We start from the raw sequence: 20,306 nt of genomic DNA, 5'->3' as shown, positions 1-20,306 counted from the left end.
ACTAATCTTCCATCCATCAGTCTCACTGCACCCACTGAAGAACAGCATTGCCACAGGCTGATGTTTCACTGTGAATTAAACATTGCCCTATGACATGTTTAAAGTTTGCAATTGTTTTATAGCTTAAACTCACTTTAAATTTCAGAATGGCCCTTATCAGTTTAGGTCGCTCAGTAATGTTTTCTAGCATGAAAGAAAATTCGTCTTTAGATTTATATTCAAAGAAAAGTCAGATTTTTTTATATACATTTTTTTTTTTTCAATGAAAAGGAAAACAAAATTAACTTTCCCTGGGAGTCAATAAACAGTGAAACATTTAGGAAATGTAATGCCTGTAAATCTATCCTGTTACCTTTAAATTTAGCAGCATCACCTGAAGGCAGCACCGGGGTCCCGCTCGCTCTCTTTCTAACCACATCATATGACATCACACACAGGGTTGCATGCTCCTTTCTCTCAGCATCCTTGAAGCCGCCTGCATGTTGTCATGGTGATTTTTTTATAAGGAGTACTCTCTCGCCCCCTACCTTTGAAAAGCATAAATGCAGATGAAAATGTTGAGTACTGTTGTCTTCAGTTACAACTGCATCCTGTTTTTTGTTTCAACTTGACTTCTTAAAAGCCAATATTTCTCATTATCCTGCACATCAGTTTGCATTGCTTCAGCATGGCCTTTCTATTTTCCAAAAATTTGGATGGGTTTTGCCTAAATTGTGCCTTATTCATACAATAATTAACCCAAATTAAGTTTTGCCCCACGTGCATGGAAAATGGAAAATTCTTATTGAATACCCTAAAAGCTTTCTTGAAAGCAGCTGCCTCGTTGACCGGATTTCCATAAGTTTCTTTGATTACTTTTACGATTTTTGAAAATGGGAGTTATTTAAATAATTTTCCAAATATAATAGAATAACTAACTAAACCAAACAAGAGCATTTGGGGTCAACGTGTTTTCTTTTCTGTCTCGTTTTTCTTATATTATTCATCCATCTATTTATAGTGTTTTTTGTTGTATGTATTTTTTCTTCACATATGTGTTGTTAAATAACTGCAGCTACTTTCTTTAGTTACATCATCTCTTTAACAAGTCTAAATCTCCTAAAACAAATGCTAATCTCTCATTGAGATTTATGTTCTTGAAAGAGTTATATATTACATTTGCAAAACCTTCCTACCATGGCTTGTCAATATATGCAGCTAAATAATAATGCAAATAGTTACAAGATGCTGCAAATTAAAACCTTTAAAAAATGTTTATGCCCAAATTAATATTAAGTCTAATTTATACAGCTAAATAAATCTCTGTTTAAGAATTGTGGGTAGTGGTGGCCGGGCAGTTAAAAGCAGGTAATTTGCATCCAGCGACGAGATGATACTGCAAGCTGCTCACTGCTCCTATAAGGATGGTAAATAAAGATGAACATTATAACCAAAAAAATGGTCAGCAGCTGATCTAAACTTGTCAAAAATGATCAAAGTGATTGCACAGGCAATATCAATACACATTTATATTCATATATTTCATTTTTAACAAATATCTGACTTTTACTTTAAATTGACAGTTTCAGGAAATATGTTTCCACAATAAAAACTGTGATTTATTCCAGTTTATTACCATGTTAAAGTCCAGTAGATTATATCCAAATATCAATTATGCAATAAATACAGAACTATTAATTTTTTATAGTTTATAGTAATTCATGCTGTAACAGAAACTATTCCAAAGAAAAACCTTTAATATAAACACCTATCTGTGTAACCCCATCTTCTACAACTTACTACACTAATACAACTATCATCAAACTCTTTGCACATTAACTCTTAAATAATTTCACTGTTTGTATAGGCCAAAACAAGCCAGTCCTCATCTAATCTAAACCTGCTCTGTGTTGCTTCAACTCTTCTCTGGATAGATAATAATTACACAAGAACACAGATACATATCAAATAAGATTAATCAAGATTTAACACAAGCTATGCAAATGCTTTAACTGGATGGCTGTGTTTTTACCTGATTACTTTCTAATGAGGTTACAACATGCACTCATGCATGAAAAAGTGGAGAAGCAGAAGAATAATTATAACATCCATGGAAATTAGATTACTGTTAAACCCCATTTATTAGGGCTATTAATGAGCTCACACAGATCCACCATGTCTGGATATGTGAATTGTTTCAGTCTTATATGTAATCACTTACAGTAACTCTGCTGCTTTGTAAATCTGTTCAGCATTTAACTGTGTGGGAACTATCGCAGGGGATTTTCTACCTGACAGTTGTCACATGTCTAAATTTCTGTCACAGTAAAAACATAAAAGAACAACAACAACATCTGGTAATGGATGGGGAGGGGTGGCCCAGTGCTTAGGGCATAGAGCTTGGAATCCTGACGCTCTGAGTTCGAGCCCCACTACCACAGACTGCCACTCTGGGTGTCTGGACAAAGACCTGTTAAAGATAGGCTCTGTGTATGCACCTTGATGCTCCGTCTCTCCGGTTCTTTTCCCTGGAAAGAGATCACTCGGGACAAACTCTTTACATAACACTTCATAACTTATATGTATTAAATAACAAGGAGACATGACAACAGATTCTGATAGAAATTGTAATCTTACTCAGATCAGAGAAATTGCTTAGAATCTACAGAAGGCAGCTGCTCACCTCTGAGGAAGTGGCCCGGATTAACAGTTAAAAAGGCATTTTATACATCTCCAGTCTGCCATATCATCTTATTTTACATCATACACATTAGCAGATGATTAAACATCCATGGCTCCAGCCTTATCAAAATAGGACACTGCTCTCATTCCATTTCCAAATTTTTGCCACGTGGAGAATGAAGATTATAACTGTACATCCAGACGGAGGAACTGTCCTAATTAGATTAAAACGTCAGTTTTGACACTCAACAGGCAGCCAATACCAAGGTGTAATAAACCAAAACATCTTCAATAATTATCCTAACAGATCCCTAGCCCCACACTGGGCACAGCACAATGGCAGCCCACTGCTCCAATGGCGTAACGGCACAACAATAGGCCTGTAAGCGACATTATCTAGGTATAAAGTACAACACTCTGGATTACCCATAATTCCAAGTCGTGGTGTAAAAAATAAAATACTCAAATATATTGTTCTTTTAAGATCTTTATTGCGGTTTGAAACATATTATATGAGCGTATTTTTTTTTTTTAAACCAACTGTCTAATGAACTATACACATTTATTAACATAGTAATTAAAAGTGGGGAATAAATAAGGACTGGTCAGTCATCTTGAAATCAGATGGGTTTTAAGAGGAATTTTTCACACCATTACATCTGCAATCAAATGTCCAACTCCACAATTGTGATGGGGCCCCTAAGAGGTCAGGGGCCCTAAGCAACTGCAGTCTCTGCTTATGTACGTCAATGCACTGCTCCCCAAGGGGATGGGTTAAATGCAGAGGTAAATTTCTCCAACGTTAGATCAATACAGTTAAATTATTAATTTCTGTTGATGACTCCAAAAATAAAGACACTGATGTAGCTACGTCTCAACTATATATTTTGTTGTTAAAATTGATCTTAAAGTAGTTTTAAGATTGAGTTTCATCACTCAATATCTTTTGTGTTTTTATTTTATTTGTTAATTAGATTTCAAAATGACTTATTGAGCCTACAGAGAAAAATGTGTAGAACTCTTGGGAAAAATTTGATCTTCTAATGCCTTTCTATGAACTATCCAGTGAATTTGCCATTGGCGCCTTATTGACGGTCGACGTATGCGGGGATCTAAGCCCCGCCTCCTTCTTGTTTTTTGGCGTCAGTCTGGGGTTGACGTTAATGCGCATGCTCGGACTGGGCGGGTCAGATGTTGGTGGACATCATCATCACAAACTGGGCAAAGTTTTCCCACAACTGTAGTAAAGTTAGTCACGAGACCACGGATGTTGGCAGGAGGAGGGAAACCAAGAGCCGCGCAGATTAGAGTCTGTTAAAGTTACAGGATTCCATGTTTCTCCGTGGAAAGACTTTCCGTTTCTCCCCTTAAAAAAACCATTTTTAGTGGCTGCTATTTTATGCTCGGAGTAATGCTGTGAAGATGGGACTTATTCCCTGACGAAAGGAGCTCTTCGTTTAGAACGAGCGGTGAGTATTTCAAGAGGAAGCAATAGTTTGACCAGGAGATAGTGTTTTTATTAAAACATAAATCTGTGGAGGCGTGTCTAGATTAACCCGGGTTTACCCTTTCCCTCTGTTTAAATCTCTTCGCTTTTGATTGATATCTGTATTTCTTGGGGGACAAACCGGTCATTTAGTCCACTATCTGTGGACTCTAATGTGGGTATTTTGGGCGAAATCTCCCGCTGTTGTTGCCAGGAGATCTTCCGCGCCAAGCATTTCAAAAAATGGTTCACCTGCGCGGGCCGATGGTCACTTCCTCCGCGCTGCCTCAGCCCGAAGTCTCATTGGCTGCGTGTTGTGAAAGGGGAGGGGCCCCCTCAGCCGTTTAGTGCAGCGATTGGATGCAATGTCTGTCAGTTACCGCCAATACTTAGAGCTTACTTACTTTTTCTAGTTTTCAATTCGCTGTTTCAAAACGTTTACCTTTCCTGTGAATCAGCAAATATACTTTAGATCAATTGTATACTATTTAAAAGCTCTTCTTGTTTGGAAATTGTATGTTTTTATAGCGAAAATTGTGTCTTAAAATTTTATTTTGAGTTTAGATGCGTTAACTATGTCTCAAATATCCATATTTTAGACTTAAAACCCACAACCTTGCATTTTATTGCAGTTTTATATACTAGACCAACACAGTAGGGCTTTAATAGGATATTGATGGAAAGTAAAGCAGGATTTTGACCAAAATCAATGAAAATGTGTATGTTTAATACTTAATATAACCACATTACACTGAGATTATAGCTGCTGGTCCGGTGCTATATGTTACTACTAGTTTTGCACATCTTAACACTTTATATTTGCAAAATAGCACATGATTGGGCAGATTGGATGGAGAGCATCTTTGTGGAATGTTATTTTTTTAGGCTGCATAAGAGACACTATTAGATCTAAATAAAATCTGGGTCATTGCCAAGCAAGAACATGCTCTACTGGAACATCATGGTGTTATGGTTAGGGTTATTGACCTGCTGGAAGGTGAACCCTTAACCCAGACCGTTTTTTTTTTTTTTTTTTTTTTTTAGGATTTCTCTGTGTTTCTTCTGTGCTCTTTAAAATGTTGTTTTTATCTAATATTTTCTCAAACTCTGGAGGCATCCTGGAAAGCGGGATCTTTAGTTAAATAAATTGCACATATGTAAACATCGTTATTTAAGGGTTTTTAGATGAGAATCCGTTAATGTCTGGATAAATGCACCTGAAGGTTTAGATTTTTAGATCCAATCCTTAGTAGTTGGGGAATCCCAATAAGTTAACTCGTACAAGAAATGTGTTTTGCAGGTTAGTTTTCCATGTCTCCAATCGAAATCCTTTTGTCGTTGTTCTAGGATGATGGTTTCGTTTTTGCCCACATTTCTGTAAATCCTCTTAAAGAATCAGCTGGATTGAGTATCGAAGGAACTGCTGAACAATGGGGCCCTTTACAACACCCAAAAAGAGAGCGGAGGCCACTTCTGCTGATCCCTGGACGCCGACTTCCAACCTTAAAATGCTCATCAGTGCTGCTAGTCCTGAGATCCGGAACAGGGAAAAGGAGATGTGCATGGAAACTGATGAAAGGGACGGCTTAGAGCCCACACAGGTAGGGAAAGTTGTCACTTGCCTCTAGATAAATGTGTTTGAGACGCCTTTTTAATGGTTATATGTTCCCTGCAGGAATCTGAAAACTGTGAAGAGTCAGAGAAAATGATCAGCAGAAAAGACAAGAGCCTTGGCTTGTTGTGTCACAAGTTTCTGGCCCGCTACCCAGATTACCCGGATTCAGCCCTCACAGATATCTGCCTGGACGACGTCGCTGCTCAGCTCAGTATGTCTGCAAATTATTTCCACTCTTGCTTAAAATCTGTTTCCACAATTTCATCTCACTAAACTGAGCAATGCTTGGTTTATCCTCTCGTGCAACACGCACAGCTGTAGAACGGCGGCGCATATACGACATCATGAACGTCCTGGAGAGCCTGCACATGGTCAGCCGCTCGGCCAAGAACCGCTACTCTTGGCATGGTCGGACCAAGCTGGCCGAGACCCTGGCCATTTTGAAGCATGTGGGAGAGAAGCACAAGTATGGGCAGCAGATGCAGCAGATCCGGCAGCGCGTCGCTGACGGAGAGTTCGACTTTAATGGAGAAGAGAAAGAGAATAAGGATGTGGTGGATGTAGATGGTGGGGAGCAGAAGGAGCTTTTCTTCGTGGAGCATCCGGGAGTCGAGTTTAAAGCAGGTGAGACACAGACGATTCTGCCTTTAATTTATCTAAGAAATTAATGTAAGACTATTTTTTTAAAATATCCCTCCCTTCTCTACATGGACCACTCTTCCTTTCTCCTCAGCTTCGGTTAATAGTAGGAAAGACAAATCTTTGAGGGTGATGAGCCAAAAGTTTGTGATGCTGTTTCTGGTGTCTAACCCGCATGTGGTCAGTCTGGACATGGCAGCAAAGATATTAATAGGAGAGGACCACGTCACGGATCAAGACAAGAGCAAGTTTAAGAGTGAGTACAGAACCTAAAACCCGCATCTGTCCACATTTTTCTCTATCAGGTGTTTTAAAAATGACTTGCTGTTAATTTATTTTTTGTTTCTCTTTGGGTTGACAGTAGATGACATATTTAACCGGTCATGTGTTTACAGCCAAAGTGAGGCGATTGTACGACATAGCGAACGTGCTGCGAAGCCTGAAGCTGATTGAGAAATTCCACGTGTCAGAAGCAGGGTCAAGAAAACCAGCTTTCAAATGGATCGGTCCTGTAGAGCTACCCCCACTAAAAGGTACTGACACAAGTCTTGCCTGTTTCCTCTCCTCTCTCCCATTGGTTCATAACCCATCCGTATCTTTCCTTAAAGCCTCATGAAAAAACTTTTTCCAACTGTTGTTTTTAGATTTGGCAAAATCCTCACCGGAGTGCCCTTCCAAGAAGAAAAAAGTACTTGAGCCATCTGTAGAAAACTGTGCCAAAAATCTCTTTCCTTCATCGGGGGGGAAACGCAGCTTCACCAGACACCCTTCCCTCATAAAGCTCGCCAAGAGCATTCAGGATGACCGGCGTAAGATCAACTCTGCCCCCAGCAGTCCGGTTAAGTGTGTCCTCGGTATGTAGGGTACATCGTTTTGGTAGAAAAGGTCACTGCTCCAGTTTTTTTCAACTTTCCAGATTAACACAGTGTTTTCGCCTCTCTGTTCTCAGGGGATTCGGCTAACGTGGACTTTCCCAGCAAAATGGCCCAACTTGCTGCTATATGTAAAATTAAACTTGACCAAGAATCAAGGTGAGATTAATAGCATGGAGTTATCTTGGTGCTTGGTTTTGGTTCAGTATTAGCTTCTGTATAGAGGAGCCGGTTCCCTGCTGTGATGCTGAACCTCCATCATCTGTTTTCTGCTTTGTTGATTGAGGAACTTTTTAGCCTTTGCTTGCTACATTCTTTATCGTTCGGCTAAGCCTGTTAGGGTCATTAGATCGGGGCTACTGCAGTAGCCCACCATGGAGGGTGATGCTCTGCATGGTACATCTATGATTGTTCCTTAATTTGAATTTTAACAGTAAAAATCAATGTAAACCTTAGAGTTAACATTTAGTGTTGTTTTTGTTAATATGTTTAACTCTAAACATTTGGGTTTTTTCATCAAATTTCTAATTCTTCTCTTTGTTTCCAAGAAAACTTACCAAAATCTTGCACCATTTTTCCTAATGTTGTGGTTTTATGTCACCGCTAGAAAATAAACAGTTATTTCTTGATCCAGCATCACATAATAGAGTCATGCCTCTGTTCCAGGCCAAAGGAAACTCCAGAGTCCTCCGCTCCAGAGAGAGACACAGCAGCCGAAATGTTACAGCCATCCTCCTCTGGTCCCATGGATCCACCTAAGTTGCCTTTATTAACGGCGACTCAGGAGCCCGGAGGCCACCAAACTCCAACCACACCTCAAACAGGGCGAGGCCCCGTTTCTTTCATCCCTGCACAGTGTTCCCCCCTGATTCCTGTCCTTATACCTCAGCAGCGGGGGAATGGGCCCTACGCCGTGTATTTGCACCCTTCCTCCCTCAGGTCAAACCCTCTGTCCAGACCACAGCCAACTAGCCTTGCTGTGCGCTCCATGACGTTTGAAGACAAGACTGGACAGAGTCCAAACACCCCGTCTGCAGCTAAGAGCCACCTGCTTGTCAAAGAGTCCGATGGCAGTCCTTTGACTCTGAAACGTCAGCGTTCAGATTCCACCTCAGAGAGCAGCCCCTCTAAAGCCAAGAGGTCTGACTCCAGCTTAAAGGTAAATAGAAATACATAAAGTGCAATTAAATAAACTTGAAGTTGATGAAAACCTGACAAATGACTGGCTTTATCACCATGGTAACTTACAGCATGTCTTTTTTTTTTATCTATCTTCCTTTGACCACATAGGACAGTTCTCCGAAGCTCTGTGAAATCCTGCAGGCCCGCCTGAAGGCGCGCCGTGGTGCTCACCTCGTCAGCCGACCCTCGCCCCGTGCTCTCCACCTTGACCCAGAGTTTGTTAACACCCCAGGGAGCGCCTCAGACAATCAGGCCCTGGACCACAGCTTGGAGAACCTCCTGGATAAAGAAGAGAAGATGGCAAACTCTGATAGCGAGGCTGGTTTCACACCAGTCCGGGCGGTTCCTCTCACACCTGGACAGATCCACTCAGAGGTCAATGCGCTAACACTCTGCTCACCTTGCTTCAAGGCATGACTCAGATCCACTCTGTTATTACCTCTAGTTCTTTTTGTTCTCTCCAGACTCTAGTGCCAGCCGGATACTTGATCCCAATTTCACAGCAGTCCCTTATCAGCTACAAGGAATTACAAAGTTCTGGAGAAGAAAGCGGCAAAGCCTCACCCTCTTACAACATCTACCAAACCCCAACTGCCGGTGTGTATCTTTTCTTTTAGTAACGGAAGGAACTGAACTTTAATTAAAGGCAGGAGGAAGAAGATTCATGTTAGTTTCTCTTTCATCTTCAGGCTCCAGACCTGCAGCAGCAGTGGAGGTGACACCCACCAATCTTCGAATGAACAAACCACCAAATGCTGCCTCCGTCTCCTCTCCGCACACCACCCAGCAGCCCCACCGCCTCAGCGGCCCGAGTCCCGCAATCCTGAATTTCACGCTGCAGAACTTGGGTCTGATCTCCAGCCCAGGGGGCACCTTTGCATCATCACAGACCCCGGAGCGCTCCGGTTCCCTGCCCAGTCCGCTAACTCTGCAACAGAGAGGAATGGTTTTCATCAAACCGGTTTCTCCTGTTCCTGTCCAGCAGGGGCTGCCTGGTCAGCCGCTCACACTGATCAGTGTGCAACAGGTAAACATGAAGAGTTCTTGTATTCATCTATCCAAGTCTTTAACAGCTGAATAATCTGACACAACATCAAAGACAGAAAAGGAGGACAGCACTAAATTTCCTGCTGTCTGTGACCAACAAGAAGTAGATCTTCATTGTCGCAGACAGAGCAATTCCATGCTGTACAAAGTTCTAATGGAGTCTGGAAAAAATACACAATTTTTATTTCCATTTCTCCATATTGTTTAAATCTTCCCTCATTCCTTCCTTTAGTCTGATATTCATGCATCGATTCTGCAAGAGTGTTCTAGATCAGGCATCCCCAACCTCGGTCCTTAAGGCCCGCTGTCCTGCAGGGTTTAGAGGTTTCCCTGCTCCAGCACAGCTGATTTTAATTGAAATCTGATTAACAGGCTTTTCTACTGCAATCATTATAATCAGCTGTGCTAAAGCAGGGAAACCTCTAAAACCTGCAGGACAGTGGGCCTCGAGGACCGAGGTTGGGGATGCCTGCTCTAGATGGTCTGATGTTTGATGTAAACGCTCACTTATGAAGAAATATTTGCCAATTAATTTGTAGTAAACTGTTATTTTTCAATTGAATGCAAACAGTAAGGGGAGACTCTTTGCTTTCATACAGTTTCAAAACAAGATTGAAGACCAAAATGTAATGGTAGGGTTGGTGGTTAAGAGAGAAAGAATTCATGGCACTCCCCTGGTACTCGAGCAATACTGTTCTCTGTGAAAAACATCTAAACTGACTGGTTTTGTTTTTTCTGACCAATGGAAAAAAAACCGGGGGAATTCCTTTTGGACTGTTGTGACAAAACGCGGGGAATAAAATCACCCATAGGCTCCATTTTTACCAAATAGTTCTACAGTTTAATAAGCAGAGCTCCTTACTTGTGTCTTTCCCCCCTAATGCAGAAAATCTCCACAGATCACATCAAGAAGTTTTAAGATTTTTGAATCGTATTTATTTCTTTTTTCTAACTTGTCCTCCCAATCTGAACTTTTCTGGCAGCCTTTGATGACCACCCCAAAAGGAACAGGACTCCCTCAACACAGCTTCTTTCACACACCGGTCCCGCTCTCGCCTCTGGCTGCCATGGTAACCACCAACGGACAGCCGGCCACCAAAACTGTTTACATCCCTCAGAGGAAGCTGGACGTCTCGCCTGAGGACTCCTGATGTCGATGTTGGCAACATGTGTTAAACATGAACTTGTGGGTGGAGGGTTGTCCGACTGTCTGTGTGTCTTACGTGTTTCAAGTTATTCGTTACCTCTGAACATTTCACAGCTTCATTGTGGCTTTTGTTATCACAACCAGTCATAAAAATAGCTGCCATGCAGACTTTGACTGAGGCCCAATGGACTTACGGTAACCGATATAAAAGCAGTGCAGATACCCAGGAACACTACTGTTCTGCTCCATGCGACTCTGAGAAATGTTATCGCAAGGAATGCATTCAAATGTACTAACTGTCTTGCTTTTCTTTTTATTTGTTTTAATATTCTGGATTTCCTTTTGCTTGAAATAATTTCATCTATGGTGTAAAATTGAGATAATTTTTGCACATATGTACATGTGAAATGCTACAACCTGAAAAAATTCTTGAATATGTGAATATTTTATGCTTTCTGCATCGAAGATTTTGTTGGGTTTAATTTATGAGAAGAGAATGTGTTTGGTTTTATGCCTTGGTCTATGTAAAATGTTGAATGCATTTTAAAAAGATTTTTTGTAAAAACATCAATATGTGTTTTCTTGTTAACTTTCTTAACATAAATATTACACTCATTGCAGCAAGATCAAACAATGTAAAGTTAAGTGCCTCGTCTCTAAATCCTTGAGGGCTTACTCTAAATATTTATCTATAAATCATTACGTATTGGATTTATACCTTTATGAGGTTGTACCAGCTCTAATTTAACATTTATTGGGACATGATGAAACCTCATTATGACCTTGCATCCTCTTTAGTAGTGCAACAAAATCCATTACATAACGAAAGCTGAAAAGACGTCACAAGTAAGAACAGCTTTTGGTTCGAAAAAAAAGGAACATCTAAATTCTAGAACCACACTCATCTCCACAGTGTAATACCTGACTGATAGGCTGAATGGTGGCAGTTCATCAGAAATTATTGGATGGGGCAATATTTTATTTTTTTCTATTGAGGCACTAAATAGAATGAAACAAACCAAAACCAGGCTCTAGTTTCCCTGTTTGAAATATTAAGTGAGCCAAAGAGCCACTTCCATCCATGGTCACATAAGAACTAGCAGAAAAAAAACTTGAGCCTTTCTGTATATAACAAGCTAAAAGTGGAACAATGTGAATTTTATATAATAATTAAAATAAAACTTTCTTTGGTTTCTTTGCCAGCCCAGATATTTAGACACTTGTTTAGTATTTTCTTTAACCAGAACTACCCATGAGGGCGAAGATAGACAAACCAGCTGTCAGTTAAACAGATTGACCTATTCGACCAACTAATCTGCTCTGACAAGTCAACTTTAAAGTTTTTATATAACATGGTAGCAGAGGTGTCAAGTAACGAAGTACAAATACTTCATTACTGTATTTACGGTAAGTATACTTTTTAGGTATCTACAGAGATGGCAAAAGTACTCACTTTCCGTACTTGAGTAAAAGTACAGATACTTGTGTTAAAAAATACTCTGGTAAAAGTGGAAGTACTGATTAAACTTCTTTACTCAAGTAAAAGTAACAAAGTACAGGCTTGTAAATTTACTTAAAGTATAAAAGTAAAAGTAGAAACCACTTTTTTCATGCCGTTGCCTACATTTTAAATGAATGTCTGCCAATAGGACTAGATCTCTGTTGTGTTCATTTTCAATCATCTCGTCGTCCATTCTACTATGCTAACGCCACCAAGCTGCAATGATTTGCCGCGAATAAATACCGCCGAATCTTTCGATTCATCTTGTAGTGGTGCGTCAAATGCAACGTAGATTCCCTTCCAATTAGATTGAATTTGGTATTGATGACGTGAAAAATAACGGTTACTCCATTGAAATGATTCAAAACTAAAGTAACGAGACAATTTTTTTAAAATTTAAGGAGTAGAAAGTAAAGATATTTGTGTAAAAATGTAAGGAGTAGAAGTAAAAAGTCACCATAAAAATAAGTAGTAAAGTAAAGTAAAAATATCAGATAAATCTACTTGAGTACAGTAACAAAGTATTTGTACTTCGTTACTTCCCATCTCTGGGTATCCAACTTTATACCATTACTTATTTTTCTTCCTACTTCTGACTTCTACTCATTACATTTTCACACAAGTATTTGTACTTTTTATTCCTTACATTTTTAAACATTACTCGTTACTCTTGGCTTTGGTTTAATGTTTAGAAATATTTATTTCACATCATGTGCTCCATCCAATGCAGATCATTGGCGCCATCCACATCTAGTGAAAACTAGTTTAATTGGATGAGTCATATAACACAAACACTCATTGATTAGTTAAAGGAAATCATCAGAAGTAAGCAGGTGTTCTTCAAAGTGCAAATGCGAATTTTCTATGCCATGCTACATTTTTGGATTCAGAAAAAGATGCTTAAAGGTCGGACACAGGCGAGAGCAACAAGATCTCCCTAACCCTTTGCCCTATCTCAAAGAATTTTTCGAAATAGTCGAAAAATTGAGTTTTAAATGTTTTTAAAGGTTATTTTATACTTTAAGTAGTTTTTGGAGCAAGTACTTTTTGACTTTTACCTGAGTAAAGAGGTCAAGTTGTTACTTCAACTTTTACCAGAGTGTTTTTAAACTGCAGTATCTATACTTCTACTTAAGTAACACATGTGTGTACTGTTGACACCACTGCACGGTAGAGATAGCGTCATGGTGAGGGGATTTTCTTCACGAACTGCCCCTCAGAAAGCGTAATCTTGCAATGTAAATTACCAAAAACAACACATCTCAGTGCATTTCAGCAAAGCTTGTGCTGAACTAAAAGCCCAAAACTGTCTTTAGCTCACTTGTAAAAGTATAAAAAGAAACTTAAATTGAAACCAAGGAGCCACTGTAGCGATCTAAAAACATTTTTTAGATCTGTTTTAACTAGTCTCTTATCTCAGTTTAGTTTTGACCTGAATATGATTGATAAATGAAACAAATGAATTCACCATAACAATAATCCAAAAGGACAAAATCATACATTATTATCTCAGATTTGCTTGTTGATGCCACTGATCAAAGTTTTTAGATATTTCTCCAATGAAAAAGGAAAAAGGCAATTTTAAAACTGAGAGAAGATCTATTGCTTATTCCTCCATCCTGTTAACAGAACGGTTTAGCTGAAAAAACTCAAAAAAAGTAAACTTCTTCACATTCATGTTCAGTAAAAGTGAGTTTAAACCTTTCCAGCAGTCTATAATAAACAAGAAGTGTAAGCGTGTACATAATGGAGCCGTTAAAACAAGATCAGTGGTGATGTTAAATCTCTGGGCTTGAGATGCTTCTGTGGACGCAGCTGCCAGAGCTCTGTGTGTGTCCTGCTCCAGAACAAATGTTTGAGCTCCTGATGTTCAGGCCTCTTTCAGCCGGTGATAAAAGGTCAGAGGCCTCGGCTCTGTCACAAGTTATTTTAAGGGGAAGCGTCAGCAGTGGTCTGTGCTGCTGGTGGGATGGAGAGTATTTAACCCGCCTGGGAGAGTTTTTAGCCCCATCCACCACACGGACTCTGACTCAAGGTGAGGAACCATTTTATTTCTGTTATCGGCCAAGGAACCTTTCATTTTAGTTTTAAATGGCAGAAAAAAACCTTGTTTATTCACATTCCTTTAGGATTCAAAATTTTCCAACATTGCAGAGTTATTTGATGGCTTTTGTTTGTTAAAGACCTAATTCCAGTTCTGTGAGATGACGGCTGGAAACTGGAATGTTAAAAAAGGGGCCAGTATAACCTTCATGGCCTCTTCTTTAGGCTCTTGGTAAAATACCTGGCTTGGAAAAAACAGCTGTTTGGACAAACTGCTGGGTTTTCTTTACTGCTATTGAATAGTTCAGAACAATAGAACGACATGGACAGAAAGTGATAGCAGAAGGATATTTCCAGAAAGCAACTATTTACTGCTACATCTTATAATTCTAAGTAAAAATATTTTTGCAGTTATCATTTATTTTAGTATTTTAACATGTTTGTGCTATGTTGATAATAAAGAAGAGACATTTGATCATTTCCAGCCATTCAAGCCTTGAAAGTGAAGCAGAAATCAGAGGAGGTTCTAAGATGCCCAACTGGGGAGGAGGCGCTAAGTGTGCAGCCTGTGAGAAGACCGTGTACCATGCCGAGGAGATCCAGTGTAACAGCAGGAGTTTCCACAAGACCTGTTTTATCTGCAGTAGGGACACTTTTTTTTTTAACTTAATTTATGGAAGAGTGCATATTATGTTGAGCCCAGAGAGGCAGTAAGAGGGACCATACTGAACATGAATGATTATGATTATACATGATTAAAGTACTAATGACACAAGATCTTTGCACACATATAACATGATTAAAGGACTTCTGGCCTGTTGCATACTAACCTGAAGAATAGTGAGAATCTCTGAACCACACAGGAGTTCCTTCAAACCAGAGACTGTAGTTCTTACTGGTGCCACTAAAACAAGAACATAGTTGATATTTATGCTGAGCTTCTCCCATCATTGTTGTTACCTCTGTGTACAATTTCATTGTTTTTCATATAAATCATTGAATTTTTTTAAACTTTTTATCTGTATCTTACATACATTCTTTCTTTTTTTTTACTGTTGTTTTTTAACAACAGTGCCTTGCAGCAAGAAGGTTCTGGGTTAGATTCCCAGGCTGGGGTCTTTCTGCATGGAGTTTGCATGTTCTCCTTGAGCATGCGTTGGTTCTCTCCGGGTACTCTGGCTTCCTCCCACAGTCCAAAAACATGACTATTAAGTAAATTGGCTTTTCTAAAAGTCCCCTTAGGTGTGTGTGTGAATGGTTGTTTGTCCTGTTTGTCTCTGTGTTGCCCTGCGATGGACTGGCAACCTGTCCAGGGTGTACTCCGCCTTTCGCCCGTAGACAGCTGGAGACAAGGACCAGCACCCCACGTGACCCCACTTGGGATAAGCATGTTAGAAAATGGATGGATGGAAGTTCCCCTTAACCAAATTAATCCTAAATGTAAATTTGAAGCTTTCCACAAAGTTCAAATGTTTATTCTCCAGGTTAAAAGGCTGGAATCGATGTTTACAGACACAGATTTATAATAAATGTTCCAAAGAAAGAAAAAAAGAATGATAGTTGACATTGTATGCTTAACAACTTGTTCTGCATTCAAACTTTTCTTCAAACCTTTTTTCCTGACCTTGCGGCTGTGTTCTGAGGGATGCAAACTTAAACAGAGGAATCATCAACCAACATTAGTGCACAAAAACTGTCCTTTTAACGCACTTAAGATGCTGTGTAATAAAAGTTAGTTTTTAGAGGCTAATCTGTGATAAAAGGACAATAAAAAACAGTTTTGAAGACTTTTTGCAGATTAAAATAAATACAATTTTTGCTCCTTCCCTCCTGAGTGAAGTCCTGGTAGAAACATCTTTTAATATATTTACCGCTGTAGTTCTTTAGACGTATGTATCTACAAGCTTTGTTTCCCATTTTTCATTCAAAATATCTTGACCTTGCTCAAAGTTAATGACAAGCTTCTTTCAACATCAACGTTCAGTAAAATAACCCCACAGCATAATGCTGCCAGCACCATGCTGCACCCTGAGAATGGTTTACTCAAGGAAAATTGTTTGCAGTGTTTTTAGCCACACACAGCATTTTGTTATCATTACCATTAAAAGTAACTTTGTGAACCTTTATTAAGTGATGTCATTATTCTTTACAATCTTTCTCAATTGGCTGATTCTTGAAGATCTATTACTAGTTTTTCTGTCCTCCTCCTTCCAGAGCAGAGGATCTCTGTGGCTCCTACAAAGTTACCAAGTTACCATCTTGGCTGCTTTCTCCTGAATCTCCCAACTTGTACATTTAAGTGGACAGAAAGAGCTTCTTGGTCTTTTTACTGACCCAAACCTGCTTAAAATTCCTTTGCAATGTTTTGAACCTCTGAGACCTTCAGAAAACAACTGCATTTACCCTGGCATCACTAGATTTACAAATGGACTGCATAACTAATGCACTCTGTCTCACAAACTCCTAATATACATCAAAGCTTGCAGTTATATTGTATAAGTGGATATGCAAATAGTAGGTTTTTCTTTGCTGTGCTACAAACTCTGACCCTCTCCAGCTTGTTGGTGTCGCTGTGACTGATACATTATTCCACCGGGAAGCTATCAAAGGCCTCTGTGATAAACTCATCCCACCTGCTAAGTGTTCATCTTCTCTCCAACATTCACTTCACACTCCAGGGTCCTCCTGAAAATAGCAACACAAGACATCTGACTTTGTGTGCTGTCACTGATGACTGATAAAGCCAGCTAGGCGGGAGCTTTATTTAACTTTCATCCCTCCAACATGGCATTCCTGCATTTTAATCCTGCATTCCTGAGCCTGGGATAAAATATGAATGTCCTTTATTTTCACAGTGAGCTGCAGAAAAGGGCTCGACAGCACCACGGTTGCTGCACATGAATCTGAGATTTACTGCAAATCGTGTTACGGGAAAAAATACGGACCAAAGGGCTATGGATATGGACAAGGAGCTGGAGCTCTGAGCTCTGATCCTCCAGGACAGGACGGAGAAGCACAGCCGCTAAAGTACGGGTTGAACACCAAATAAGGACTTTTACAGATGATGGCCCTAAAATTTGTTGAATTAACACCTTCAACTTTAGATTGAGTAAGAGGTTTTATACATTTTTTGTTTGTAGAGACTTACCTTTAGTATTTTCAGAGATTTTGAAGTCTTTAATCCTTAAAAACACAAGGAGTTAAACTTGGTTTCTACACAGATTCTTCTAATATTGGTCCAAATGATGCAGAAACGTAGCTGAATGGATTACCAACCAAAAAACATACATTCCTCCCAATAAGATTCAAAATTGTACTGAAAATAAGGATATGTAGGCAGTAATTGTTTAAAAGGTGAATAAGTATTGATAAGGAGGACCCACTTGAAATGATTAAAATATTTTTGTTTTAAAAGGAATTATAAACAATGGATGAACCAAGACTTTCATACAGTACTGTACAATATGCCCTACTATATGTGTGCATATTTTATAGGATATTAAGCTTTCAGTTAATTTCTTTTCCAGCTCTAAACCTCGACAAACCTCTTCAAACCCCAACTCCAGCAAGTTCTCCCAGAAGTTTGGTAGCTCAGACCGCTGCCCCCGCTGCTCCAAAGCCGTTTATGCAGCAGAGAAGGTGATGGGAGCAGGAAAGGTAAGAACTGTCCCTGAATACTCTGGTTCTCAGTCTGAACCATTTCTTCTTCTATCGGTTTGCTGGCATTCAAAGATGGTCACTGCCTAAGAATCCAGAAATAGGGAGAGAAAGATAAAAAGACGGGTGCTGAGGGCAGATGAGCTATGGCTAAAATATTTCATGGGAACATTAAACATTTTATTGGTTCCCACCCTAAATACTTAAACAATGAACTCTGCATCAGTGAACAAACAGAAATGAATTAATCCATATTTTGAGCTTCTTATGTTTTATTTACGCAAACCAGATAGCCTTCCAACATAACTTAAATTAAAATAGTTCTTAAACAATTTCCCCCTCAACATCAGCATTACATTTACTAAGATTAAATGAAATGACATGGCAGTAATATGTGTATATAGTATGATCTATTTTCAGTTACTGTTATGGTCAGACTCTTAGCAGAAACAAATCCTTACCATCCACAGTTGTAGAAAACAAAGCAAAAATAATTAAATGTATTCTTTGTTCAGGCGTGGCATAAAACCTGTTTCCGCTGCGCTCTGTGTGGGAAGAGCCTGGAGTCCACCACAGTGACAGACAAGGATGGAGAGCTGTATTGTAAAGGTACCTTCATTCAAATATCTATATTATATATATATACATATACCGTATTATTTTTTTATTAAATTGGATATTTTCCAAAAATACATACAATTTCAACAATTACCCACATCTTGGTATTTTCTTACTCTGTCATCCAAGGACATTTTTTTCTCCACTGTCCTATTCAGATGTCATTCTAAACTCTGGCTTGATCACAAAACATCTCTTATTTTCTTTACAATAGTAATTTAAAACTATTATTTGGAGCTGCTCATAACAAAAAAGTTACCAAGAATGATGCTGCAACCACCATGATTCATTGTGGTTAAGGTGTGCAGCTTGAAATTAAATTGTATTTGACATTGAATTGATGATTATACATTGGTGATTAAACTGAACAGACTGTATTTAATAGTATGAAATTGAATAAAAATTGTATCCAATGTTAGGTCCATTAATTTGGCTGAATTTTAAACAGATTTTATTGCTCTTAAAACTCAGTTTGACCAATTTCTCTTTTGGTTTAAAAATTCAAAAAACGATTCTAAAATTTAGATTTTTTTTGTTTTATCTTACATCTGGGTCTTTGAAAAACAAACATAAAAAAAAAAAACAGCAATTGAACAGAGGTTGATATGGTGCATATACTGTAGTGAATCTATGCGACTGCATTTAGACTTTTTATACTGGACCTCAAAGGAGCTGCAAATGACCAGCAGTAAAACTCTTAAAACACTCTAGTAGAATAGATCTGCGTGAGCCCACATTAAACTCACTCCCAGTGTCATGTTAAAGTAGCAGCCATTGAGAAGTAGAACAGGATAGGAGAACTGCAGTTTGCCTGTAGAAAGACAGTGACATTTATTTACCTGATGCTTCTTATGCAGGAAATACATTTAATACAAACCTGACGATTTGGCTGAGAATCTGTGTTTGATTATTCTGGTCTTTCTCAAGGATCCTGATGTATGTTCACAAAAAATAATCAGAATTTTGGAAAATTTATTGAATTCTTTATACAACCTGAATTTTTAATGCAATAAAATACAGCATCAAATTCCTTCAGTTTCACTAATAGTTTCAGTTTAGTGAAATTCACTTTCATTTTACAGTCATTCTGATTTATTTAACTTTAAAATTCAGTTTCTATTCAAATTTAGTTTGCTGATGGCAAAGGTTTCCGTCGTACTACTGACTGAAACCTTTTCACTGGGATCATTCATAACCTTTCTGCCGTTTATGGCTTTAGTTGAAGGATGTAGGTTTCAGGGAACTTTAACAGTCAAATTCTGTTTCAGTTTAATCAGTTTCACTTCAACCAACAGCTGGTCTAAACTCAAAAAGAAGGAATGATGGAACTAAAATAAAGATTGCTTCAGCAAGGGCTTTGCAACCCTATGCAATCAAGTTATTGGAGTGTCACCTGACTTAATAGCTGAATTCCACATAATATCTGTTATATTGAAGGTGGAAAAAGTTATGGCCTCTCCAAAATATCTAACTCTAAATTAGGGGTGTGTGAACTTTGAGATCCATAGTGTAAAGCTCAAGCTTGATTATATGATAAAAGCACAAACAGGTTTCCACTAATAAAGCTTTGTTTTATATTTCTATTTTCAGTTTGCTACGCCAAAAACTTTGGTCCAAAAGGATTCGGGCTTGGCAACGAGGCCATGTTGGAGGAGCGTGAATAAACCTATGGCTCTGCTGAACCCATGGCGCCTCAACCCTGAAGAAAGATGAGCATTATCAGCAATGTTTAAACTCACAAAATAAAAGCATTTTGTTACATCACCATTTATCATTGTGCATTTATTTAATTTCTGAAATCCTAATTGTCTTTTAAAGCTGATCTTTCATGACTTATG

General features: G+C 38.8%; 2 protein-coding genes across 4 annotated transcripts; both read left to right on the top strand.

Annotated features, from left to right (window-relative positions):
- Window positions 1-3,843: 3,843 nt before the first annotated feature.
- Window positions 3,844-11,221, top strand: e2f8 (E2F transcription factor 8). Of its 2 annotated transcripts, none has more exons than XM_038272253.1 (13): window positions 3,844-4,130; window positions 5,495-5,748; window positions 5,823-5,973; window positions 6,078-6,386; window positions 6,496-6,657; window positions 6,797-6,934; window positions 7,142-7,255; window positions 7,351-7,432; window positions 7,940-8,432; window positions 8,564-8,830; window positions 8,920-9,052; window positions 9,145-9,482; window positions 10,486-11,221. In XM_038272253.1, exons 2-13 carry the CDS (start codon window positions 5,578-5,580, stop codon window positions 10,651-10,653), a joined length of 2,526 nt encoding a protein of 841 aa, XP_038128181.1. In that variant the 5' UTR covers window positions 3,844-4,130; window positions 5,495-5,577; the 3' UTR covers window positions 10,654-11,221. The 2 variants fall into 2 exon arrangements, with proteins under 2 accessions (XP_038128181.1, XP_038128087.1); XM_038272159.1 differs by having other exon boundaries at window positions 3,845-4,130; window positions 7,046-7,255; window positions 10,486-11,220.
- A 2,864-nt stretch (window positions 11,222-14,085) lies between these two features.
- csrp3 (cysteine and glycine-rich protein 3 (cardiac LIM protein)) lies at window positions 14,086-20,232 on the top strand. Of its 2 annotated transcripts, XM_038271981.1 has the most exons (8): window positions 14,086-14,185; window positions 14,679-14,836; window positions 16,408-16,458; window positions 16,816-16,923; window positions 17,049-17,220; window positions 17,721-17,850; window positions 18,366-18,459; window positions 20,059-20,232. In XM_038271981.1, exons 2-8 carry the CDS (start codon window positions 14,725-14,727, stop codon window positions 20,130-20,132), a joined length of 741 nt encoding a protein of 246 aa, XP_038127909.1. In that variant the 5' UTR covers window positions 14,086-14,185; window positions 14,679-14,724; the 3' UTR covers window positions 20,133-20,232. The 2 variants fall into 2 exon arrangements, with proteins under 2 accessions (XP_038127909.1, XP_038127977.1); XM_038272049.1 differs by lacking the exons at window positions 16,408-16,458; window positions 16,816-16,923.
- Window positions 20,233-20,306: the final 74 nt, after the last annotated feature.

Source organism: Cyprinodon tularosa, unplaced genomic scaffold (assembly GCF_016077235.1).
Source record: "Cyprinodon tularosa strain WSP-4 unplaced genomic scaffold, ASM1607723v1 ctg100, whole genome shotgun sequence".
NCBI classification, from domain to species: domain Eukaryota; kingdom Metazoa; phylum Chordata; class Actinopteri; order Cyprinodontiformes; family Cyprinodontidae; genus Cyprinodon; species Cyprinodon tularosa.
Note: the sequence above shows the minus strand (reverse complement) of the source record. Positions and strands in the feature narration are given on the sequence as shown.

Bases quoted from the DNA above. Each gene is read 5' to 3' on its own strand.
- e2f8 (XM_038272159.1), top strand. From the start codon at position 5,578: ATGGGGCCCTTTACAACACCCAAAAAGAGAGCGGAGGCCACTTCTGCT. The intron at 5,974-6,077 runs GTATGTCTGCAA...CAACACGCACAG, and splicing joins CGACGTCGCTGCTCAGCTCA to CTGTAGAACGGCGGCGCATA. The intron at 9,053-9,144 runs GTGTGTATCTTT...TTTCATCTTCAG, and splicing joins CTACCAAACCCCAACTGCCG to GCTCCAGACCTGCAGCAGCA.
- csrp3 (XM_038271981.1), top strand. From the start codon at position 14,725: ATGCCCAACTGGGGAGGAGGCGCTAAGTGTGCAGCCTGTGAGAAGACC. The intron at 16,459-16,815 runs GCTTTCTCCTGA...CCTCTGTGATAA, and splicing joins ACCAAGTTACCATCTTGGCT to ACTCATCCCACCTGCTAAGT. The intron at 17,221-17,720 runs GTACGGGTTGAA...TTTCTTTTCCAG, and splicing joins GGAGAAGCACAGCCGCTAAA to CTCTAAACCTCGACAAACCT.